This window comes from Passer montanus, unplaced genomic scaffold (genome assembly GCF_014805655.1).
Source record: "Passer montanus isolate IOZ18808 unplaced genomic scaffold, ASM1480565v1 scaffold12, whole genome shotgun sequence".
NCBI lineage: Eukaryota > Metazoa > Chordata > Aves > Passeriformes > Passeridae > Passer > Passer montanus.
The window spans coordinates 7,386,624-7,412,302 of NW_024358722.1; the positions used below are offsets into that span (position 1 = coordinate 7,386,624).

At 38.4% G+C, this 25,679-nt stretch overlaps 3 protein-coding genes across 8 annotated transcripts in view; 1 reads left to right on the top strand and 2 right to left on the bottom strand.

Moving 5' to 3' along the window:
- CRIPT (CXXC repeat containing interactor of PDZ3 domain) lies at positions 1-5,070 on the bottom strand. The gene is made up of 5 exons (XM_039697854.1): positions 4,984-5,070; positions 4,108-4,173; positions 3,506-3,560; positions 2,750-2,853; positions 1-520 (listed from the first exon to the last, which is right to left on the bottom strand). Exons 1-5 carry the CDS (start codon positions 4,997-4,999, stop codon positions 456-458), a joined length of 306 nt encoding a protein of 101 aa, XP_039553788.1. The 5' UTR covers positions 5,000-5,070; the 3' UTR covers positions 1-455.
- On the top strand, positions 5,063-25,357 carry PIGF (phosphatidylinositol glycan anchor biosynthesis class F). 4 transcript variants are annotated; one of them, XM_039697848.1, is made up of 7 exons: positions 5,063-5,099; positions 5,301-5,547; positions 7,164-7,255; positions 8,101-8,217; positions 12,704-12,812; positions 23,686-23,819; positions 25,162-25,357. In XM_039697848.1, exons 2-6 carry the CDS (start codon positions 5,320-5,322, stop codon positions 23,797-23,799), a joined length of 660 nt encoding a protein of 219 aa, XP_039553782.1. In that variant the 5' UTR covers positions 5,063-5,099; positions 5,301-5,319; the 3' UTR covers positions 23,800-23,819; positions 25,162-25,357. The 4 variants fall into 4 exon arrangements, with proteins under 4 accessions (XP_039553782.1, XP_039553780.1, XP_039553783.1 ...); XM_039697846.1 differs by lacking the exon at positions 25,162-25,357 and having other exon boundaries at positions 23,686-24,059; XM_039697849.1 differs by lacking the exon at positions 5,063-5,099 and having other exon boundaries at positions 5,109-5,547.
- RHOQ (ras homolog family member Q) overlaps positions 19,427-25,679 on the bottom strand; it is a 21,994-nt gene continuing 15,741 nt past the window's right edge. For 2 of the 3 annotated variants that reach the window (XM_039697852.1, XM_039697851.1), the window contains exons 4-5: positions 25,130-25,225; positions 19,427-24,395 (exon numbers count right to left, since the gene is read on the bottom strand). In XM_039697852.1, the coding sequence (XP_039553786.1) occupies positions 24,240-24,395; positions 25,130-25,225 (252 nt within the window). In that variant the 3' untranslated portion in view covers positions 19,427-24,239. The remainder of the gene's footprint in view (positions 24,396-25,129; positions 25,226-25,679) is intronic. The other variant, XM_039697853.1, reaches the window with a different exon arrangement.

The following is a 25,679-nucleotide window of genomic DNA, read 5'->3' on the forward strand; positions in this document are numbered from 1 at the left end:
TTAAAATCTGAAGAACAAGGTCATAATAGTTTGGGATGACAATAATTATAAATATTTACAGGCATACAACTAAACAAAGATACTTTAATGAGGTGATGCAAATTCATATTTAATCTACAAACCATTACAAGCAGAAGACTTGTGATAGGGGAAAAAAAGTATTCATCTCAAAGACCTGTGTTCTAATAGTAATCTAGTTTCAACCTATCCACTGGCATCTTCTCCATCCCTTTGAACTCTAACAGTTGCTGAAAGCCATTATCTTTAAATACCAGTTAATATTAGTGCTAAAACAACAATAATCAAATATTATGTACATTTTAGGCAAGCAGTCTTTCTTTACCTCTCATTCCAAGTACTATATTCCAGAAAGTAATATTCACAAATCATTTTAGAGAAAAGTTACTGTACAAAGACACAGAAGATAAAGTTCATAAAAAGACTAGTCAGTACAATTAGACAGAAGTTTGCTTGTAGTTCTTCGTATCCAAGACCTTCTTGCCACACATTGAGCAGATGCCTATAAGCACACAAGAAGTGTGTAAATTATTTTGAAATTATTAAAATCTTTTCTCAAAAACAGTTACTATGTTTTTGTAAGCATCTTTTTCAAGAAATTGTGCAAATGAGCTCTTATTAGCAATCTCTCTGTTCTCAGACATGTTCTCAATAGATACTACGAACTTAGAAGTAATGTTGTAACTCCTAATACAAATTAATATATGTGCAGCATGTGTGAGATCCTTCCACTGAAGAAAATAAGCTCTATTTTGAGAGCATTATCTTTCACAATACTGCTGGAAGCCTCTATAATTTGCTGAAATGCCTGAAGAGAGCCAAGAAAGGCTCACTTCTGACCAAGTGTCAGGTAAAAATGGTGTACTGTTAATCCTTTTAAGTCATGTACACAAACAAGGCCTGACCTATTTTGAGAGCATTATCATTCACATACTGCTGGAAGCCTCTGTAATTTTCTGGAATGCCTGAAGAGAGCCAGGAAAGGCTCACTTCTGACCAAAAGGTAAAAATGGTGTACTGTTAATCCTTTTAAGTCATGTACACAAACAAGGCCTGAGACAGACAGACAGTAGCAGGACTAAGAAAATACAGTCACCAACAACCTGACTGCTAAATGGGGCATTCACAGGTGGGTGCTTCAGAGAACTGAGGAAGTTTAGAAAATGTTTTCATAGAATTAAGGTTTTTATAGAGCAGGAGTGAAAAGCAATGAACACCAAGAACACTTGAGAGTTGAAGTGATGAACACTGATGTCCCAAAGGACTTTGTCCTAAACTCTGAGAGTGTCAAGTCAAAAGACCAGAGCACCACAATGTACACAAGTTTGGCAGAGGGGTGGGTTGTCTCAATCTTTTCCTCTCCTTTCAAAAGGTGCTAAATCTTTTACCTGGTAGAACACACCTCAATTTACACAAACATTCACCTGCAGACAAAAAATGTCAAGTGGCATGCACTCCTGCTTTCTCCAAATTGTGTGCTTTCATATACTGACATCATGAGTGGACATGTATCTAGCAGTCCATCAGGGAAGAGAGCAGCAGGGAACATGGCACATGGTTTACTCTGGAAACCAAAACTCAGCCCACTAAATATTGACTTCAGGTCTAAACTGAGGATTAATTAACTTGAGATTGCCTCTCAATTTCAGAGATATGCAAAAGCTGAAGCACTGAGCTGTATGACTGCATTTGCTTCAGGAAGTATGCCCTAATGACATCTCTGATGGTCAGAGCTAGAACCTTAGAAAGTTCCTAATTTTATGAAGATAAGAGGTTCAACCTGGAAAGGTACACAGACAGACAAAGATCAAATCCTGAAGCTCACCCAAACCAGATATAAACCTAAGAAGGAGTATAAGGTTCTACTGAATGGGGTTCAGGCAGCTGTCTGGGGAGGACCCAGCAAGCAACATTCCTACAGTAAGCTGCTAAACCACTGACTCACAGACACAGCATGTATTTATTGAACAATTAATTTCATAAACAAAGCTTACTAGTGGTTAGCTGCAGCTCTACACCTAAAAATCAGTTCATCTCATGTGCTGCAAGAACTCTTTGGCACTAAATCATGTAACTGACTTCATTATGCTTTTTTCCATCCATGAATTTTAGATTCAGCTATGATAAAAACGGGAGAGAAGGGACCAGAAAAGGGACTGCAACAAGCAACTGAGTTTTAGAAGACCTGGGGATTTTTGGGATTTTGAGGAAAATCAAACTTGTTAGATGACAGTTCTCTATGCAATTGCCAAGGTTAAGTTTCCCAATGTACTGCTGCAGACACTACAAACATTCTGTAAGAAGTAGAACTACAGAATGACAATGGTTTAAAAGCATCTCCTTCAGTCTCCAGTCCTGCCCCACTCAAAACAGCCAACTTGGAAAAGGCTGGCTCAGGACTGTTCAAGCCATTCTCTGAATCCCTGCTGTAAAGATTCCACAACCTCTGATGGTACCTGCTACTGGAGTATTTGATCACTCCCAAACTGAAAAACTGCTTTCCTTGCATGTAATTAGAATTGCCCACATTCTAACCTGTGTACATTATTTCTTATTCTATTACTGTGTACCTAAGAGTCTGACTCCATGTTCCCTGTGCCTGCCTATCAGTAGCTGAAGATAGCAACTAAATCTCATCTTAACCTCCTCGTCATAAATACAAATTGAAGTGTTGCACCTCCCCTCTTGTTCCAAGCCAAACTGGAGTATTTTGGCACTCAGTGAAACTCACCTTTTTTATAGGCACATCCTTGACAGTAGTGGGACCCTGGCTGGTGGACAGAACTCTTGCAAATCCGACATATTGCAAATTTGTTCTTTCCATAAGGATCAAACCTGGGGAAAAGGAGAAGTATTTTATTTATACTCCTTGAAATTAAGTCTTTTTTCTGCCTCATCCTAAAAAGTCTAAGCCAGAGGGTACAGTCAGAAACTCCAGCAGAAACTGTAATTTAGAAAAGGGACATACAATAATTATTTCTAACAGGCTACACAAAGTATGCAGAAAAGCTGCCACTTTCCCCATTAAGAGACGTTTCTTCCATCACAGCCAACAACTTCATGAAAGCAGAACTGAAAATGTTTATTTTTATTAAGATACTACATTACTTTGAACTTAAACACCTTCCAACAGCATCTTGCCCTCTGCAAACAGAAAGTCTTGCACACATGAAGGAAATGCTCAAGAGATTATCCTGGCAAGATCAGCACAGAAAGTAAGTATTCTCAGCTTCTCTCCTATAAAAGCATCAAATCCTAGCAATTCCAGTGAGAACTGCAGTAAAATACTCTATGACTGAGCAGAAAGCACCCATGAAATATGTATGGACATATTTTTACCAACAAATCAAATACCATAATCCCCGCAATTTTAATTGATTAAGTGTATTTTGGACAAGTTTGGAGTAGTTGTCCAGCTATGCAGGAAACAGGCCTCAGTTAATCTGCTAAAGGATGTTCTTAGCCAAAATCAGCGTTAAGTACTAACCTTGCCTTCTTTGAGGTCAATGCTTTGTTTTCATTTAATTTGCGACCACCACTTTCTACAAAAAAAAGAAAAAAAAAAGAAAAATCACTATCCCTGTTCCAAGCATATTTTAAAATTTCCCTATTCCAAGCATACTTTAAAAATCTTCATTTACAACTTTTACATGTATGCAAATAAAGTCACAAAGAGAGATAAAATATTCAGCACAGCATTAGGGGACAGCGTGACAGAACACTTTATGCTTCATTTAAATATTCTGTGTATTGTCCTCCCATACAAGAAGGGAAAAAAACAGAAAACAAAAGCAGACAAATTCAATACTGAAGAGTTCTGGACAAATAAATTCTCAGTGCATTAAATCAGCATGGGAGGGAAAGTACATGACTTAATATTTAACCTGATTAGTAATATAAAGCTTTGGACTTAAGATGGTAACATAGCTCAGGTGCCCAGCTGGCTTTATAAGACCTCAAAACCAAGCTGCTAAACCTTGCTGAGGCTACCTGTAGTGTTTCTGGCACCATCTTTCCATGTGTGGGTGCCCAGCTGGCTTTATAATACAGAAACCTCAAAACCAAGCTGCTAAACCTTGCCGAGGCTACCTGTAGTGTTTCTGGCACCATCTTTCCATGTGTCAGGAGTGATCACTGTTCCAAGCTTCTTCTCGCCTGCATAAGGAAACATTACAAAGGAAAAAACCTCAGAATCACAGAGTCAAGGAGGCTGGAAAAGCCCTGTGAGTTCATCGAGTCCAGCCTGTGACCAGTCACCACCACGTAACCAGCCCTTGGCACTGAGTGCCATGTCCAGTCTTTCCTCAAGCACCTTCAGGGACCGTGACTCCACCACCTCCCTGGGCAGCCCATTCCAATGCCTAATCTCCATCATCAGGAACAAATTCTTCCGAATGTCCACCCTAAAGGTGCCCTGGCCCAGTTTAAGACGATGTCCTCTTGTCCCACAGATTGCTGCCGGGCAGAAGAGGCCAATCAATCCCACGGCTACAACCTCCTTCCAGGGAGCTGAAGAGGGCGATAAGGCCATCCCTGAGCCTCCTCCTCTCCAGACTGAACAACCCCAACACCCTGGGCCGCTCCTCATCACACCCGGTGCTCCAGAGCCTTCACCAGCCCTGCCGCCCTTCCAGGACCCGCTCCCACCTCAGTGCCTTTGCTGTAGCGAGGGGCCCAGAACCGAGCACGGCACTCGGGACGCGGCCTCGCCAGCGGGGAAATCCCTCCCCCGCTCCTGCTGCTCACGCTATTACTGACACAGGACACAATAATTTAAACTATGCACAATAATACGCTCCACAGCCGGAGAACGACAGCTCACACAGGGCCCGGCCGGGAACCGCCACCCGCGGCCCACCCGGAGCCACCCGGGACCCGCGGCTGCTGCTCCGCTCAGGGCAGCCCTGGCTCCCCGCGGGCAGGGCAGGGCGGGTCGGGCAGGGCGCCCCGCAGCCCCGTACTCACACTTGTCGCACACCATGGCGGCCCCTCACAGCCGCCGCCGCTTCCGGCACCGCCCCGGACGTGCCGCCGGCCGCGCCCCGCCGCCTTCCGCTGCCGGCGGCGCCGCGCGCTCCGCGGTAAGGGGCGCGCGCGGCCCGCGCGGGGTTCGGTGTTTTTGGACAAACGCCGCGTCCTGCCCCAAAACCCTGCCCCAAAACCATCCCCCTCGCCCCGCCGGGGCCCGCAGCGCTGCCCTGCGCCCCGCGGGCCGGGCGAGATGCCGCCGTGCGGCGCTGCCGCGGCGCGGCGGTGACGGGGCGGCGCTCGGTGTGTTGCAGGTGCCGGCGGGCGCTCGCCATGAGGGAGGCCGAGGTCAGGAGGCTCCTGGCCGCCAACCTGCTCTGCGCCCTCGCCATCGTCCTGGCCGCCGTGGCCCCCGCCTTCTTCCTGGACGGGTTCAGCGTGCTGGGAACGCACCTGACGTGGCTGTGCGTTTGCTCTGTTTGTGTTGCTACCCTGAATATAATCTTGCACTTAGTCCTTAAACCAAATCAGTCTCCTAAGAGACGTTCCTTTGCTCACAAGGTAAGATTTATTTTTTTAATTCTTAACTTATCATCAATACAGAATGGAAGCAAATTCTCTGAAATAATCAAATGAGAAAGAAGACAATTTTTGATGATGAATTCTCACTTTCCATTAGTGAATTGAGTGTAGCACCTGTTGGAACAAATTCTTCAGTGTTTTCATGATGTTAAACTTTCTCTACCTGTAAATAACCTGTGCAGGTGGGTGATTCCATGTTTTCCCGCTTCCTGTCAGTGCAATGTTCTTTGTAGTCCCAAGAAATTAAAATTAATGCAAAATTCAATGTCACAGAACTAATTTTGTTGTCCAGGCCTGGCTCATCTTCTTGATAAGTGGATATGTCAGGAAAAAAATGTCATCACACTTTTCTCGTGTGTAGTTGTAAGTTTGTAATAACTTTAAAAGGAAAAAAAAACGTTTTCAGAATCTGACACATAAAAGAGATGCTGTGCTACATTTCAACAACTGAAAAACCATATGGAAAAGTATTAAAATGTCTGCATTTCCTTGTATGATGAAATTGGCATACAGAAGAATCTAAAGTTGGGAGAAACTTTTTGTAGTTCCAGTTTGCAACAGGGAGCATTAAGGATATGAATCCCAATGAAATACTTTGGAACAGAGGGGTTTTGGAGCAGCACACGACTTGTGGGGGAATACCCCAGGGTTTTGAAGTCGGGGATAGTCTTGTGCTCCTGACCTGCTGAGCCAGGCAAGATGTAGAGCTCTGAGGTGGTTCTTAAATTAAAAAACCCTCTTAATCATCCCTGCCAGCAGATCTTTGCGTGCAAAGCTCCTGTCTAGTTTTGCTGACTGAGGAGGGTGTGAAATGCACAAAACCATGATGGAAAGCAAGTGTTTTAACCGTCTGTGATTTAAAAATGAAGCACACTTCATGTTCTAGGTGAGATTTCATCCCAGGAAATAAATATAGAAAGGAATAAATATAGAAAAATAAGGGTTCAAGGCAAGTTACGGATTTTGCATTGGTGACCTGATCAGAACAGACCTTACCAGAACTGTTTATCAAGTGTTTTTGCTTCTACATGATCTAGTGAGTACCCAGAAACTGTTAAGTTCATTGAAAATTATGTGCTTTGCAGACTTACATAAAGTTACGGATATTTGTCAAATATATTCAGAATTTAAGATGCCAAGTTCAAAATGTAGTTTTAGCTAATGTAATTTTGATTCTTTATGTAGCAGACTTTTTTATATTGTATGTTTTGTTGCTTTTAATTTTTTTTTCACTTTTTGTGAGAGTTGCCTTTTAATTAATGGATATGACAGTCAGATGTAAAACAGAAGTGTAAAAATGTCCAATAAAATTACTTCTGGTTATCTTGTAATTTCTGGTTATATTTTTTGTATGTTTGCCCTGTTTAATGAGATGAACAAAAAAAATTGTCAGTGGAGTGTGATAGTTTTAAATTAATTATTTAAAGTATTAATATATGGAAAACTGTTTTGAAATATGCCATGCTATTACGTTGTGCTGCAGGTGAAATGAAAGAAGTAATCAGAGTACAATGCTCTTGATAGGATATAGACTGTGTGTGTTACTTTTGTTCTGTTTTGAAGCATTATTCTGATATTTCATTGCTCTTTTTTAGATATCCAGATTTCTAAAATGCTGTATATACTTTTTCATGTCTTGCATACTATTTCACACGATTATTGTTCTTTATGGAGCACCTCTCATAGAGTAAGTCAGAAGACCCTCTCTTCCTCTAAGTGTTCTAAGGGGCAGCTCTCCTTGCAGATGTTGGTATAAGTGCTTGTGTATTTTCTGGTACAGTGGAAGTTAAGGGATCAGCTCCTAGCTGGGGGAAGAAAGGTGGCTGTTTCAGCTTTCTCTTGGTTTTGGGTTGGTTTGTTAGTTTACTTATTCAGTTGTGGTTTTTTGGAAGTCAGCTTTTGAATGAGATTTCTGTAAATAAAAATTGTAACACAGTTACAAACAACTCGTTTAATTTTTATGTTAAGCATATGGGCACAAACATTTTTTGGAGTTTCATTTAGTCATTTTCCCTGTAAGATTCTAAACCACACATCTTGCTTATCTTTTATCCTTTTGATGTTAATGTTTTAACTTTTATGAAAGTTTAAAGAAAGAAGTGTGAAGCAACCTGGGTTTTGAGAGATACACTAAGTTGCTGACTAACAATAGTTTCATGCAGTTTGGTTTCATGGTTGCTGTCACAATTGGGAAAATAAATGGAATAATGAAGTAAGTATCCAAGCATACTTCAATTTAGAACTAATGATCTATGTGAAGTACACCTGTGTTTTTTTAAAAATGCTACAGGTATCAGGCATTTCAAAACATTACTACATCTCACTCTTGAGATAACAGCAAAACTCTTTCCAGCTTCCTTTACTATACTACAGAGTAAGAATAAAATATTTTTTTCTTTTATATGAGATTTAAAAAAGCATAAATGCTTTCACAAGTTAAGTTAGAGGGGTTTTTTCTTCCTAAATCTTGGAACTTTTAGAACATTAGCAACCACCTCACTGAATTTTGTAATGTTCTTTTTCTTTTTGTAGGTTAGTGACTGAGACATTTTTGTTTGCAGTTCTTCTGTCTACATTTACTACTTTACAGTGCTTGTGTTTGCTGGGACCAAACATACAGTCATGGATACGGGTATTTAGTAAAAATGGGTAAGTCCTAATCTAAAGTTTCTGACACTTCTCTGAATAGAAGTGGACAGAATTAATGTAAAAAAATATATAATGGAATTTTTGTACAGAAAGGGAAACTTCCTGTATGATGGTTGTGTTTGTTTACAGACATATGAAAGCTTTTCTGACAAAGAAAGATTTATTTGAAGACAGTGATTCAGAAAAAGTGCTTTCTTGTTTTGGTGTGCAGATGCTAAATCTCACTTTATATGTGTTTGAAGGAAGTAAAGTTTCCAGCACATATTCTACTGAAGTAAAAACATTGTGCAGTTCTAAATGATGGTTGCACAATAAAGGGGAGACCTGACACTGAGCTGTGCATGGAGAATCTTGCACATGGTCCAGTAGTACCTTCAAAAATACAACTTTTAAAGTAGGAATAGGAACTCAAAACAAACACTGTTTTAAACTTGAATATAATGTTGAAAATTACACATGACACTGTTCTTAATTATGTAATATTAACCCATACTCTTTTTTCAATTTCAAAGAAAGCTGTTTTGAGTGTCAGAGTTTTCAAGCATTAATTTTTTCAGGAGTATGTTTAAAGTAAAACAAGCCTTCTAATTGCATTTTCACCTCCAGTGGCAGCCATGACATTAGCATCTATCAAGGATAATGTATTTTTCAGATGATTTCCATTTCTTCTGCCTTTTTTTCATTCCATAAATAATAGCATGTTGAAAGACTGGGACACTGAAACATAAAGAGGCTTCACATATGCTTGAGATTCAATGGGGTTTTAGTATTCATTCCCTTTTAATAGTTCATGATGGTGAAGTCTCATCTCAGAAGAGAGTGAAAGGTTGTATTACACTGCTGACCTATGGAATTATTTTTGGTTTGCACTCCTTTAGAGGAGGAGACTTCAATAATATTGTCAGGTAAATGTTGGTTTGTCTCAGTTCTCAGCTTACTGAAAAATATCTTGAATCCTTACTCAAGTCATTTACGCTTGGTTTTTTTTCAGTGGAAGTGTAAATATGCTGTAATAAAAGCAAGGAGTTGTTTAGACAAAGTAAATCATTGCTGATTCCCTTGGTCATCTTTGGGTGTTTTGTATCTGGAAATGAAAGCTGAATTGAAGTAACAGATGTATGACCATATCAGTTTGCATTTGTGCCAGGTAGATTTTGAATGTCTGTTGATTTCTTGGTTTCCTAGTCTGGATCTTAATATAATTTCAGCACAATCATTTCATAGGAAACAGTTGTCTTGTTTTGACACTTTTGCTGTGAGGACTTGTTAGTACTTCTTACTAGTGAGCCATGTGACATAATGTGAGAAAAATATTTATTATTAATGATGTTTGTTTACATTTTGAGTGAATACTAGACTACAAAGAAGTCTGTAGCTGGTTTCTTTATGGACTGTAGCAAGTTGTTAATTTAAAAATAATCCTGTGTTTTTTCGTTTGACCTCATGAAACTGGAACATCTTAGGCCTGGGCATGAGATGAGTGTAGATATGATACATTAAAAAGTTGTCTTTGCCATGTGGACTGGTTAAATGGAAGAAAAGGATGGCTAGGTAAAATCAACAGAGCTGCCTTCCTGGAAAGCAGAGTTTAGGGAATTGAATTGCACTGGGACAGTTAGCTTGAAAGTCTGATTAAGTGCATGAAAAAAAAAAAAATCTGGTTTTAAGTACCTGAGTGCAATTTAGACTTAAGTAACCTTAAGATTATGTGCACATAGAATGTGTGAGAAAAGTGAGTAAGTTGTGATTCTACATCACAAAGCCTTCCATTCTTAGTTAGCTTTAAGTAAGGCCCTTTTCACTAATTCTGCATTTGGAAAGGGGTGGGCCCATGCCAGCATCCCTGGGCTCTACTCTGATATCTGGAGCTGTGACTGATGTCAGTGTCATGACACTGATCATATGCTGTCATGTGCTGCTGTGAGTGGTTAGAGGGAGGTAAAAGCTGCAGAAAGGGTTATCAGCATTAATGGCAGCATGTGGCTCTTATTTAAATAGTGTTTCAGTAACTTAGCTGAAATAGCCTCCTGCATAAAAGTCTAAAAAAAACTAGTTTTCAATTGCTTTTTCTTTTTCTTCTCTCTCCTTTTGGAGGCTGTTTATTTTAAATCACTGCTCTGAGAAAGCATGTTGAAATTTCCAATATAATAGCAATTATAAGGTGTTACTAGGGTAGAAAAGAGATTTTATTTGGATATTGCCAAAAAATAGTAAAAAATCATGATGTTAGGGCTCCTTCCTCTTTTCATATGCCTATTTCATCACTTTGTTTGTGAGCTGCATACTCTTACAGATTTGAAATGTTCCTTCTAAATGTAGACATCATCACACACCAAGGGCTACTTACTATTTAGTCCTGCTGCAGCCAAGAATTCCAAATTTTATCTATGATGGAGCTGTCTCAGTAGATTATTTTATGTCAGCTGACCTCTTAATTCAAGCACTATTGGAAGCTGAACTGAATGTATTCTATTATTTAAAGGTGTTAAATAATTACTTTAGGCTTTTAAAGACCTTTCTGCCACTAGTGTTTATTTATTATCTTAAACATTGCTATTTTTGTCTGCAGGATTATCTTAGTTTAAATGAAAGAAATGTGGAAAATGCAAAGTTTATAAACATTGCTGCAGTTGTTAGTCTTATGCACATGAGGAGTTTATGTGGTGGTTTAAAGAATACCTTCAAAAATCCCAATAAGTGTCAGTCATTCCAAAAAGAGAAGTAAGTACTTAAGTAATGACTTACTTTAAAAAGTAGTTGCTCCTTCAGGATAATGCTGGAGGACAAGTCAGGTTGTCTTTGGGTAGCCAGAACCCTTCTTCCATGCTGCAGAAGGGTTCAATTAGCAGCTGAAATAGTTGCCAAACTGCCAGTGGCTGTTTTGCACTTGGGCACCGTGCCTTGCTAATTCTGTTGTTTTGCATTTGGACTCAGTCTGATCTCTCCATATGGTGCAGCAGTCTCTGGTGAATCTGCCACACACACAAGATGTCTTGTGAGGTATAACTGTACCTCAGTCAGTCCTTGGTGTATTCTGTTGTCTCTTTCGCTGCTTTAAGGCTGTAGTGAATGTTCTCTTCCTTTTTCTGCCTGACAGCTCTCTGCTCAGTTATTCAGCTTCTGAAAATAATTTAAAAGAATTTTCTGTGTGCAGACTCTTAAACAGTTTTCCAGTTATATCAGGACTTTTCAAGAAAAAGAATCTCAAACTGGTAGAATTGTGAACTGGAGTATTTTAAGTTAAAGGGGTTGTGTTATTGTAGAAGAAACAGTTCTGCTCAAAATGTCAACCTTGCACTGTCAGTACTGTAGTCTGCAAGACCTTTTTTTCTGCAAATATTGAAAAGTGTTTGCATTAAACTTGTGAGCTGTTTGGTCAATAGCAAGTGCAGCAGTGTACTCAGAAGTAAAGAAATTTTATTCTCTTCAAAACCGAGTGTTCATGACATGCAACCCAAACAGCACATGCAAAGTTCAGAGTTTACTGTGCATGTAGTCTTCGAGCCATAAAAATGCTCATATTTTTGCCTCTGTTAGCTGAAGCTAGGTGTACATTTATAATCTGAGATGTAGCAAACTTTAAACTCAGATCTCCTGCTGTACTGATGTGGAACAGTGACTGTAGCATGGTTCTCCTGTATTGAAACTGTGCCCTACTACCTTCTGAACATCTGATGCTCGTTTCTAAATTGGTACCAAGTACCCAAATGTTTGTGGCCTGAGCAAAGCAGAGCAATCAGTTGGTACATTGATGGTAGTAAGTGCTCATTTGTTAAACATAAATCCAGCTTTTCAAAAACTTTTGAACTCAGTAGTGACAGGAGGCAATAAACTGAGAACTGAAGTAATTTGATCTCTCTTGCAATGTGTGCCATGACTGGTAGTGTAAGAGTTCTTTAGTGTGCAAAAAATGTATCCTGCAGCCAGTGTACTTGAACTTGGAGGCACTGCTACCAAAAGGCTCCAATGTGCAGTGACATTTGCTTGTAATGTTTATTTTCAGTTGATGGAAACTTGTGTCGAAATATTCTCATAGTGGACTTCTATGTTAAATTTTGAATGGTTGTAGTCATCAAATATGTCATCAATAGTCACAATCCTTTGTGAATGTGCTTGTGCTTTTCTGTACAGTCCCACAGTACACTTTCATGTCTGCTTCTCCCTGCAATGTACACAGATATTGAGATAGATTTATTTGCTCAGTCCAGCAGTGTTTCAAGGTAACATAAATTAGCTTTTGCAGTAAACATCTCAAGAAAAAAAAATTCCTGAAAGTGTGGTATAAAAAGATTGTAATTGTAGCTAAATTATGCAACTTAGATTTTACTTCTAGTTTGCATGTTTTAGGAGAAACCTGCATGCTGTTTATCAAATATGTGAATTTTTATGTTTTATGTTTGTAACCTCAAAAATTTTGGGAGAAATCTGATCTCTCTCCCGTGGTAACTTCTGCTGTTGTTGAAAACTTGTAACATACTTTTTACAGAGCTATGTCCATATGGGAAAGCAGTCTACAGATTACTTCTGTGTGTAGTATACTTGGAGCTTGGTTTGGAGCATTTCCTATTCCTCTTGACTGGGATCGGCCTTGGCAGGTTAGTATGTACACCCTTACCATAAAGGTTACAAAATACTAATTTTCTGGAGATGCACACTGCACAAAATTGCTTTGAAGCTGTTCAGGTGTATTGTACTTGGTCATAAGCTATTCCTACAGAGTTATGCCAAACTTTTAAAAATTCATTGGAAACATCTGTGCTTAGGGTGTAAGGAAGTAAATTGCATTATTTTTACTTCCAGTTTAAATGGATTATTTAATACCTGTGAGTGTCTGTTGCATGCAAATTTTATAATGGAATAGAGCTCTAATGATTTGGATAAGAAGAAGCTAGACAAGCTGAAGGAGAAATGTGAAATGATGAAAATGTCTTCAAGTTTGCCTTCCGTCTAGTAGCTTTTATTGTTCACAGGTAGGGAAAGAAAGATGCTTTTCTTGTGTTTTAGCTCCCCTCTGTCTTCCATAAAAGCACTTAACAGAAAGTATTTTAAATGGATTTAGATCAGTTTGTGGAAATGGTATAGCCAAAGCACTGTACTAAACACTTCTGATTTCAAAGGAAGGCAAACATTAGCTTTTTAGTTGAACAAGAAAAAATGTGAAGCTGGCATTGCAGATTCTATCTTTATGAATTCCAATGTTTATGCTAATTTCTTGCTATGTTTTTTGGCATGGAGAAGTGATTCAATTAAACATAACGAAAGTCTGCAATTGCCATAAAATGATGGCACCAGTAGCAGCTTCTTCCTACATGTGCTCAGTGTTTCATAACTTTGTCTGGATACCAAACTCATATACTCTTAGCTGAGTAGTGTCTACCAGGCCTGTCCCTAAGCAGATGGTTTCAGAGGTTTCTTCCAGAAATCAGTGTAACAGGCAGCACATTTTCCTCTGTGATATTGTGGAGATGCTGTGGCTTACAGCTCTTACAGCCACACTTAAAATTTGTCTTCTGTAAATAGCTCACAGCCTGCTTTTATGCCATTAGTTTTTCATTGCAGTAGTGTGATTAGACATTAGAATTTGTATTTCAAAAATAATGGAGGAGTAGATTAGTATTGTAAGCAAAACATTTTCTTCCCTGAAAACACTTGGTTTATTCTTGCAAGATGTTTCACCATCAATCTGGCATAGGTATGTGTTGACACTGATTAATTGTTGACAGACATGAATGTAACCAAAAATCGAGGGATTCACTGAAATACAATCTCCTATCTCCTTTCCAAGTCTTACTCACTTCCCTGTCCTGATGAGAGGCAAGCACTTTTTCCTTGCTCAGATGCGATTTTAAAGTAGCATGTCTCATCTGGCAGGTTTTGTTTTATTCCCAAAATCTCAGACTTTGCTAATGTGCTGTGTATAAAACCTTCACCTTTTATGCACCAATGATATGAGGAAAACTTAGGTCAGGGGGCTCTGATTAACCAAAGACACTAAAAGCTGAAGACAGATGCTTTAGGTAGAGTTAATTTTTTGTTTTTGGTCCATTCCCACATGTTCCAATAGTGGGAGACACAAGTTTGATAATGGTTTGAAAACTTTTGCTGTTTGTAAACTCTTCCAAGTTAATAAAAGCCAAACAGGACTGAAAATTTAGCTCTGTAATCTACACTTAAGCATCTCAAATGATACTTCGACTCATCAGAAACAGCAAAGCATTTGCAGAAACTTTAGATACCCAAACTTGTCACTGGCTGTTTCTGGGTATGAATGCTCCCCAGTGCTCCCTGTGTGTCTGAAATTTCCCTTTTCCTTCACCATCTCCACCCTCATTTCTGACATACTCCTGATACCAGAGTTAGCAGGGGAGAGTTTATGACTCAAGCTCTACATCAAAGATCTTTTGCCTAGATCTAGAGCATTTGCTGCTGTTCTTTCCCTTCCCCTCATTTTTCCCATTTTCACTTCTCCATCTTACACATTATAGAGTTTTAAATAGTGGGATGGGGGAATAAATTTTTTGTTCCACTTGAGTCTGACCTGCTTGATCTTTAATGATGTGGCCAGTTCAAGAGCAGCCATAGAGTTTGCTTATCAGTCCTGCAGGCTGCCACTCTAACAGTCTTTGAAAACTGCAGTTTTAAAGGCTAATTTTTTAAGATATGCTGCATTAGGGGAGATGAAAAAAGTTCTGGTTAAAATGTAATGTAATTTTTACAAGTCCAGTTGTTTCAGCAAAGCAACACAGTGAAGTACCAAAATTGTAACAGGCCTTCAAGGCAGAAATCAACCTCTTTAAAATAGCTTGTCAGGGATCCTGCTCACAACTTTCAAAAGTTTCCAATCACCTATTAATAATCTAATATTTTTGTGAAGGTGATCTCTTAAATATTGGTCACTAAACCATAGAAGTGGGGGCAGTGTCCTGGCCAGGCATTTTCAGTCTACAGAAGCCCAGGAGACACTGCTTCCCAGCATGCTCAGCTCAGCCAAGAGAAATATTGAGAGATATTGTGAATCAGGTTCTGGGGAAACACAACTTCATGCAACAGCTGGATGTCTTTTGTCTTTTTATTCCTACTGAACAGTGCGGATTCAGCAACCCAGGTATTGCATGTAGTAGCTACATGGCTATCTCAGAAATCTTCAGAACCAAGAGACATTCCTGTTCTTCAGAAGTTCACTGGGCACTGGCACAAAACCTGTTTTTGCAAGAGTATTCTTTTTGCTACCTGATGTCAGGTGATTACAGAAACTCACAGTAAATTCTTTCACTGTAAAAGAGAAGTGCTTTCTGTGTTGTCTTCAACTTCAGACAGGAAATAATTATCCTCAGAAACGTCTGCTGTTCTTGCAGATCTGTTTAGTTTGTGAAGAAGATCTTTAGTGCTGATTGCCCCTGAGTGACCTAACCACTTACTGAATGTAAAAAGGCCTGCACATAATACAGCTGCAGGATTAATAATAGTAGTATTTTTTAATCTCCCCCAAATACAAGGACTGCTAGTGTTTTGCACAGAACTTAAGTTTGCACAGAACTCTGTAGAACATCAACTGGTATGTTTAAGGGAACAGCTACAGATTAAATTCCAAGCAAGGTCTGAAAGAAATCATGTAGATCTTAATGTAGACTTAAAAGTAATCAGAACCCAGTCAAAACCAAATTACTTCTAGATAGCTGCATGAGTAAAGTATTAAGCTGTGGTGCTTCTGACATCAGCTGTTTCTCATATTAGCCTAAAAACAGAGAGCTTGAGGATTATGGTTTTGGATTTACCCTTTTCCTATCCAAAAATGGACTCAAATGGAACAGCTTAATCTTTGAACTCAAGACCAGGTTCTGAGATAAAAAGAGGTTTCATTAGTGATTATTTTCCTTTTTGTATTTTAGCCTTTGTGCTGTAAACAACTTTTTTTGATCTGTAGTGAAAGTGGTTCTGTTTCAAACTAGAAAATGTGGTTTAAATCTGTTACTTGGGGAAGACTAAAGTGGTATTATTAGAGAGCAGTGTTAAGGCCTTTAAGCCTGTTTATTGCAAAATCTGGTTCTGATGTTTGTATTGATTATAGTTAGTATTTGTGGGTTAGCATGCAGTGGAAACACAGCTGCATTGCTGCCTGTAACTTCAGACAATTCATTACTGGCAGATGGTCACAGAAGAGGTGAAATTGTTACTACAAGAACTGGATGGATCAGCAATAATTGAGAAATAACACATGATAAAGCAAACCAAAGGGGTTTTGCTGCTGCCCTTGGGCTCTGTTGGTAGCCCTGGAATGTCAAAAGTTGTCAAAACCACAAAATATCCAGCTGTTACAGAAATGCTATGTGTTTGGGGTGAAAAATGCTATTGATTTAGCTTTATTAAAACAATATAATATGAGACAAGGTACACAGAAAAAGTCACTGTGTCTTGAATTGGCATATTTTTCCACTTAATTGGGATTTAGCATTTAATCAAACTGGTGTCTACACTTTATAAACTGTAGACAGTTTATAAAGTGTCTACAGTCAACTTTTAAATTGAAAAATCATTCAGAAATGGGAGAATGTAAAGCTGCTTCTGTGAAGTCTGGTTTGTTCATAGAAATGTCTTCAAATGGAATGGTAGTCACTCACCTAAAGCAAACAAGAGGTTGGAGGGAGTACTGAGAATGCTGGAATCTCAGCAGGGTATTAAATAAAGCTGTCTGCACTATTCTGTAGGATACTTGTCTAATTGCCACGCTCATACCTACCACAATTCTTCTGCTTTGTGTCCTTCAAAGAAAAAGCAACATTGGTTTCATGTTTTGCTACTGCTTCCCTACCCTTGGCAGTCTATCATATTTTCCTGCAAACTTCTTCTATTAAGATTTCTAAAACCCGGTAATCATTGCTTTACATTGTAGTTGAGATGTAGCAGTAGAATTTGAGAAGTCTTTTGTACTATTTCCTGGATCTTACCTGGTCAGAAAATCAGATGTCAGCATCCTGTGTGTCTTTCACTAAAATTTGTTTTTGCTTCAAAGTACTTCAGGGCTCTGTGGAGTAAACCTGATGATGAATTTCATAACGAGAGTTCCAACTCATGTGCTAACGACTAAAGCCCAAATGCTACTTCATCCTTACTTACTTACAAACCAAAGGAAACATACTGCTTCTTTATACATACGTCTTGTGACATGCAACAAAACTGAGATAAATACAGATGTCTCAGAAAATCTTCACTTTATTTTCCATGTTTTAGTTTGAAAAATATTGCATACAGGGGATATTCAGATTAGTGTGCCTCTCTACCCTTAAAAATAATGTTAATTGCATTTTTTAAGCATGCAACAACTTCTATGCTAAGTAAATATTACTTAGCAGGAACAGAATATTGTTTCAGAAATAAACATTAATATTCTGAATAATGTTTGAGAATGGAGATGAAAAATATGTGAAGCATTTCTGTTAGAAGTATAAAATTTATTGCTGAAAGTCAGTTTGTATCCTATGATTTGGGTTTTTTTCATTATTCTGTTGTTCTTAAAGCAACTTTTAAGTATGCCATATATGTTACTCCTCTGCTAGCTTTAAGAAAAATTTTGTAACTATGCAAAACAGTTGGTCAGGGAGGCCTAGTCTGTTGTTATTCCTGGTTGTAGGTCTGTAGAATTCAGCTTATCTCAGACAAAGGTAAAGATAATTGCCTTACAGGCAGGAATGCAGGTTAGGCACTACAATAGTTACATTTCTGTATTAAAAACAAAAAAAAAACCCAAAACAAAACAACAAACTTTCCAGGACTTGTTCTGCCAGGCATGTTTCAGTTAGACTGGTGGACTAATTTTGCCAGTGTTTTGAGATTGTTATCTCATTTTCCAGCAATTTTTAAAATAGTTTGGAGCACTTAGTTGTGATTATTTAAATAAGGGTATTCTAGACAATTTAGAGTTGTACATCCATCTCAGATGCCTCCAGGCTGCTGAAGCACAATGGATATGTAAGGGTTACCGTTAGCTAGCACAGCTCTACAAAGAAATAGAAAATAACTTCCTTTGTTGCAGTTGCTTAGTTTTTCTAGATTGTGGGTTTCAAGCTGATGGTGTGCTTTTAATAACCGCGTGTGATCAGGATCCTGGCTGCATGTGTCACTGAGAAGTGGAACCTTAGAACACACCACCATTGAAACAGAAGGGAATGATGTATGAGTTACTAGGCACATCCTTTCTCTACTCAGCTTGAGGAAACTAGTTGCAGAACAACATGGTATAGTTGAAGACCACAGCTTTATCAGCACACTTACATGTGGTGGAACTATTATTCCAGACACAGCATTTGCTATTGACTGGATTTAGCTCACTGGGGAATTTCTAGGTTTATTGCATGTTTTGATAACAGATTTTTAAATCATGTCTCTGTGTTTGTTGTGTGCATGCCCTCCCATACATCTGGGGTTTTTTGGTAGCATAATTTTGATCTGTAGTACCTGTTCCTAGTGGTAAAAAGTGACTTTGAAACAATATTCTGCTTACAATGTTCTCATTAGGTAGAAGTAAAATTGCTGTATTCCTACTTCATAGTGGATACTGCAAGCATAATAAGTAGTGTTGATATAGCTCACCTGAGTTGACTGACTGCCATGTAATTTAGCCAATATGACTGTAAATATTAGCCTTAGATACTTCTCAGACATTTGTAGCCTGAAAAATAATCCACAGAATCTTGGGTGCAGTTCTTGGTGCTTACTCAAGTAAGCTGAAATGGGAGTATAAACTTTTACTCTACTTTGGTTCTTCTCAACACAGCTCAGAGAGATTCCTTCTTGTATTCCTTTTTGGATCTACTACTTACTGTGAAAATTTTGTTATAAGAGAAGTTGCTTAATATGAGAAGAAGGGATAATACGCAGTTGGAGTTGTTTTAAACAGAGGTAGAAGCTTGTTCCACTTTAGTGTGGTTATCATTGTTTATTTAATAATGTGTTTTCTCAATGTAAACCTTAATGGTGAGATCAAAGGCTGTTATGCTTGCTATAACTCTAGAACACAAACCCATGAAATCAACTTCTAGTTACAAATGCCAGCCTGAAAAAAGCCTCACACTTTCTTCTTGGTGTGTGCTTGTCAACACACACATTCTGTACAATGTGATAAGACACTTGTAGTTAACATGTGCATGCAACCAAAATAGATTAAAGGCATGTACTAAAGTTTTTAAGACAGTACAGACTAAACAATCAGGAATTTAAGGCATGTTAGAAACGGGGAGGGAAAATAATTGTGCTCATTTATTCAGTCTTAAAATGAAGCAAAAATTATTACATAGCCTTCTAATTGACAGTCAGAAATCAGTCTTTTGAAACAGTAAGCATACAAAAAATCGTGTTCAGGAATATGAGAAAAACACTCTTAAGTTTACTGCAAAGTAAGTACAGTAGATTGCCCCACTGTATTTGCATTTGTATAATGAAAGTTCCAGCAGGCAGCTGCTTACTTCATAATATCTTTAAAACTTTGTGTTGCTCCTCTGGTCTATAAGAATCTGGCCCTTATGTCCTTATTAATGTCTATGTAATTCCCTTGCATGGGATGCAAGGCTCATAATGGATGACAGAACTGTCATGCAGTCAGCTACATGCACAGTCCAGCAGAGCTGGATACCTTGCTGGGATCCTGCAACATGCTCTCCTTTCCATGCAATATGCTAAGCATTCTCACATCTTAGAATCTTAGGTGTTCTAAAGAGCACTGAGGAAAGCTAGCTCATTTGTGTCCTGAAAGGTTGGCAATTCCTATTTTGAGTCATTATTCTTAAAATTAGTTCTAATATATCTTAAAAACCTTGCCATTCTGCAGTGTCTGTTAAGCTAGCCTAAAGAAATTCCTGTGAAGTCCAGCACTGCTGCCAGATGAAAAGGCAAGATGAAAATTTAAATGAATAGTGGAAGTCAGAATCATTTTGCATTTAACACTGCTTCATGCTCTGTCCATTAAAATGCATTTTTTGTTCTTGTTAAGATTTGTTTTTGCCAAGCTGCTGTTCAGGTTCCTAGTAGTTATCTACAGGTTGTTACAATTGCCCTTTTCATCATGCATTTGATATGTAAACTGATTCTTCTTGTCTTAGGCTGTGAGAATGGTAGCTGATGCTTCCCAGCTGCTGAGACAGATAAAGCATTTAATGACAGTTTCATAAAAAATGTTCTGTCTCCTGGGCTCCACACACTTTTCTCTCCTTATCAGCCTTTTTTCCCCTCAGCAAAAGTGCAGCTAGGCCATGTGGCCTAACATCTTATTCCCCTGCTGCTGACCCTGCCCAGACATGACATCAGTACTGGGGCAGGATATGTCACCATCCTCAAGGCAGAAGGGAGCACGACGTAGGAGGGAGGAACTGAGCTGTAAAGTTCTCAGGGGATGGGAGGGGTGTATTACAAGTTGCATATTTTAAGCAAGCAGAATGGAATCTCCTGAAACAGGCAGAGAGATATTTGCTGCTTAGATTTTTGTCACTTACAGGCAGTTCATACCAAGTCAAGGACTTTAAACAGAGTTTGAGATACTATGAAAGAGGGGGCAAAAGCAGGCCAATTGAGTAAGTCAAAGTCATTTAAAAAGGTCCAGAAGAAAGTGATTGGGTCTCAGAAAAATGAGGCCAGCAGCTAATACAAAATAAAGCAACCCACTTCCACAGAAAGAAGCAACCCATTTTCGTAGACAGTCAAAAGCATGTGAAAGTGGTGTTATTTTAGTGCAGCTGATGTGCTTAAGAACCATATCTTAATCTGTCTTTGATAACTTGCTGCTTTAGATATACCCATGGGTGCCTCAGGCTATATGTAGCCTAAAAGCCATCAGTCAAGAATAAAAGGTGCAAAACTGGTATTACTACCTGTTTGTTAGGGGATTTTGCCTGGTCTTAAGGGTTAGAGAAAATGGCAGAAGGACAGCAACACTTCTAAGTGCAGGCTTTTAACTGCTGTGCTTAGGGAGTTCTCCAAAGGCCAAACTGCCCTCAAAACTACTTTGGGCTGTCCAAGCAGCACAGTAAGAAAAAGTGCCTGGCCTGGTACCCCTCTGTTCCATGCCACTAGAAGGGATGAGGTGGTGTCTCTTTCTGTCTTACTCATAGATGGGGAGATGGCATGTTTTGTGGTTTTTCTCTTTGTTCCCTATCTTTTCCACCTGCCATTTGTGAGTGTTCAGAGGTCACAGATTCAACTGTTAAGAAAGAGAGCCTGAAACTTATATAAGGTAACACTGACTTTTAAAAACCAAAGCAAAAACTGAACGTTTTAGAAGACAGAGGCATAATTAATATTAAAAGTTACATAGCTATTGAAAAAGCATGTCCCAGGTTGCATTTCAGTCAGGTGAAAGAGGCTACAACAATCATCAGCGATCTTTTTAATCATACCAATAATCACCCACTATACACAAAATAGCACAACATACAGGGTCATTGGGTCATCAGGGATATTCGCTCTCTAGTTAGGGGAATATGATCAATTCAGAGTCCATCATCTACCTATAGTTCTGGAAAGCAAATAGGCAACTACAAATTCACCTAATGTAGGTAAAAATTTAATGAAGGATTGATCATTGATCACTCAGCAAATTTGATGTAAAAGCACCACTGTGTTAAGAAGCCTTTGTCCATAGTTGTCTGGATATTGGTGTTTGACTTCATCAGTGGATAAAAAAGTATGACTTACCATCTGAACATTACTGAGTGAGCAGAAGGGTTTCAGGGACTTTTTTATTGTTTTGTCCTTTAGACATGTGTAATAGGCAAAATGCTAGAAATAATTACATTTTGTTTAAAAGTTGAAAAGATCCACCTGAAGTGTAAGTTTAGCCAAGGCCACAAACTTATGTGAGTTTCAAATACATGTAGTACTTACCATGCCAAAGCCTCTCAAGGCTTTTTATAGATGATCTACTATACACAGTAAATGAATGAAAACAAGAAAATCTTTGGCTTGAGAGGCAATTGCTGAAATACTCAGCAAAAAAAACAAGCAGCGGAGACAGAATGTATGAAAGTGAAAGAATGAAACAAGGTCAATAAAGAGTACCTAAGGCACCTTGTTTAATAATCATCTTTGCTACACTCCTTAAGACCTCCAAATAACATATAAAGCTGTAAATGCTAAGGAATGTGAAGATGAAACAACTGAGGAGATTGAAGATGAAAGAGCAGAAGACAAAATACATTACTCTTACTCGTAGTTAAAATTCCTATGATCAAAGGATGTGAATAAATATATTCTTTTAAGTGATAATGAAGTAAAGAGAAGAATCAGAGCTAGGAAAATGAATGAAAGGAGGAACCAGTACCATTAAGCGTAAGTTCATTTGATATTCATGAATTGCAAGTCAAAGTGAAGTAAAAAAGAAGGCTGGAGATTGGGATATTTCCTCTATTGTCTAGTGCATTTCTCAGTCTCAACTACTATGGGAGGGAGGGGTAATATCCCCTTTAATTTAAAAAACAAAAGAAAAGTAGAGTCCAGTCCATACTTGCTTTAGGAATATGCACTGTTCAGCAGGAACTGCAAACTTGTCCTTGCAAAAAAAAAAAAAAAAAAACCAAAGGAAAATTTTAGAGGCCTGGGAATTGTATTTATTCTAAAAAAATAAATTAATTACCACCTTAGTTGAGACTTTCATCAAATGCAGTATGTAGTGGACTGGTATTATAAGCTATATCTGATGACAGACTGGTTAAGTTCGGCCACTCCCTGGAAATCAATACCAATTTAAAAAAAAAAAAAGCAGGGAAGAATTCCATTACTACTCTGGCTCAGTACAAGATGGTTTGTTAAAGAGAGTCAGATCTATTGAGTTGGCTTCCTTTTCTTATAATAGAAAATAGAGCATATAATTAAAGCTCTCTTTGACATAACTGGCTTACTACGAGTTTGATGATCTGGGTGCAAGATGTTCAGTCAGCTTCCAAATTTGTGTTCCCTCCCTGCTGCTAATCAGAGGAAAATTTATCCTTTCATATACTTTTCAAGAAAAAAAGCCAGCAAACCTCTGTCTATCTCAGTCTCTGGCCTTATTTGAATACTAATTCCTCTATACACACCTGAAAGTTTCAAAACACCATGAAAGATTGAAGGGAGAAATTGCTGAGAAATCCAGGTATCCAACTGTACAGCAGAGTAGGAAGTTAGGTCAGCTAAATGCTTCAGGGGATATAGATAGTTCTAAGGGGTGTTTTTTTCCACATAGTTTTTGGACTATCAAACTAAAGTCTGCAATAGCCAGAAGCCTGCTTACATTTTAACTAACTGCATATTAACTAAAAACTGTACAACAGCATTTAGTGTTCGTGAAGATGATTGTTACGCTTTTGGCATTTTTAGGAAAGCACATCAAGCTTTAAAGTAGAATAAGACTACTGTCTTTCAGTACCTAGACTTTGTGCTCATGAAGTACAAAAAATCACAGACATTTTCCTCATTGTCTGCTTTTACCTTGCATTCTCCCCACAGGTATGGCCCATTTCCTGTTCCCTCGGAGCTACCTTTGGCTATATGGCTGGTCTGATTATTGCACCTCTGTGGATACACTGGAACCGGAAGCAGCTTACATACAAAAGCAGATAACTGGAGCAAAAAGAGACAAGGTATTTCTTTGTGCAGATTCCATACAGACTGTGCAAAAGTTGGGTTTTTTAAGATATATATATATATATATAGTCAAAGCAGAAAACTGTCCAAATTCAGTTAGAGTATTTCAGGCCAAGCATCTCCACTCAGTAAAATCACATAGATGCCATTTCAGCATGGTGCAGTTTTTGCTTCCTCTAGACTGTGTAACCCTGAGAGATTGTACCTTCCAGTCTGAATAAAATATTTGTAACAGATGTGGTGGCTTCTTATTACAAGTTCGTTGAGTTTGATTTTATTCCTCTGGATTTCACTGGTTTTAGAAGGCAGAAATGTAGGTTTAACTTTCAAACCTGGAACAAATTCATTATGTACTTAATGCATTGTATTTAAAATCAGTAGAATTTCACAGTAAGCCTGGCCATTGTAAATGTCTCTCACGTGATCAAACAGCAGTTTATGCATCTTGAGCCTATTCTCTTCTTCACTGTGTGTTTCTTTGGAGTTAGAATGGCTATAATAGCTTCATCAAAAACAGTCTTCAGTCCTTTCTGTGTTAAAGCTGAACACTCCACGTAACAGTAGGCTCCTATCTGTCAAGAAAATAAGTTAATTCAATAGCAGTATGTCTCAGCTGTTCAGTTCCATCTGGGCACTTCTGCTCCCCCCCCCCCATAGCAACATTACAATGTTTAGCTATAATCTAAAAAAAGTTATCTGAATGTGTACCCCCCCATAGGAGAAAATAAGATTTGTCTTTTGTCCAAAGATCTGGAAGGTATTTAAGTTGGTTGGTTTCTATGGGAAACAAGTAAATTCTTTAAATTGGCAGTGAAGGCCTCAGGTATGGTTGATCTTTAAAGAGCAAAAAATAATTACATTACTCATTTGTGTTTCAAAAATAAAGGCTCTGTAAACGTCCTGATAAGCATTATCCACACCGTAGTCACAGTGGTAGTATAACATGCTCAGATAACGTCTAAAAGATCCTTCCAACATTTTGCTTGAGCAGGAAAGGTCCCTTCCAACCTCAACCAGTCTGTGGATAGTAATTATCTTTGAGTAATATTTGTAAAAGCTATACAAGCTATATAAGTGTCTACACTGAAAATTACTGACAATTACTGACAAGAAGATATAATTACTTAGGTCTGCTCATTAATGTAAGTAAGTGTTGTTGACTGGTAAGCAGTCACAAGTTTTCATATGTGGACTGCTAAAAGATATGCAACAAGTGGTAAAGGAAGACAAAGTCAAGTAGAAATAGGGGTGGTTTTGTTGTTGTTGTTCTTTGTTACTTGGTTTCATTTAGGAATATCCAGTTTACCTCTTTTGCTAACTTCTGTCCTTGCTCCACAGATACGGGCTTCTCTTTCATATCATTCAGTCTTGCCAGAGTTTTTGGGTCATCACGGAGATCAATCTAGCAAGAAAGATTGAAGTCATGCTGGAATACTTTCTCTAAACAAAAGTCAGCAGGCAATATGATACCCACTTTTTAAAGGAGAATCATTCAATGGAATATTTTCTCTATAAAAACGGAGTCATGTCATGATTCAGACTGTGGACCCTTCCTGATTCAAGAGCCCTCAATTAAATTGTGAACCTCTAATCTAGAAGAACCATTTATTCTGTAATTCAGCACTTCAATTAGATGTGGTCATCTTAGAATACCAAATGCAGTGGCAGAAAGACTAACCCAAAGGTAACACCAACATGTGGGTCACTTCATAAAAGAAGCCCAGTCCACTATTCATGAGAAGCAAGAGGAAATTGTCTCATTTCTCCCCTTCTCCTTTGCTTCAGCAAATATTGCATGTGACTAATAGTTGTCACAAGTAATTCCAGTAACATGGGCATTAGAGACAGTTTTATTC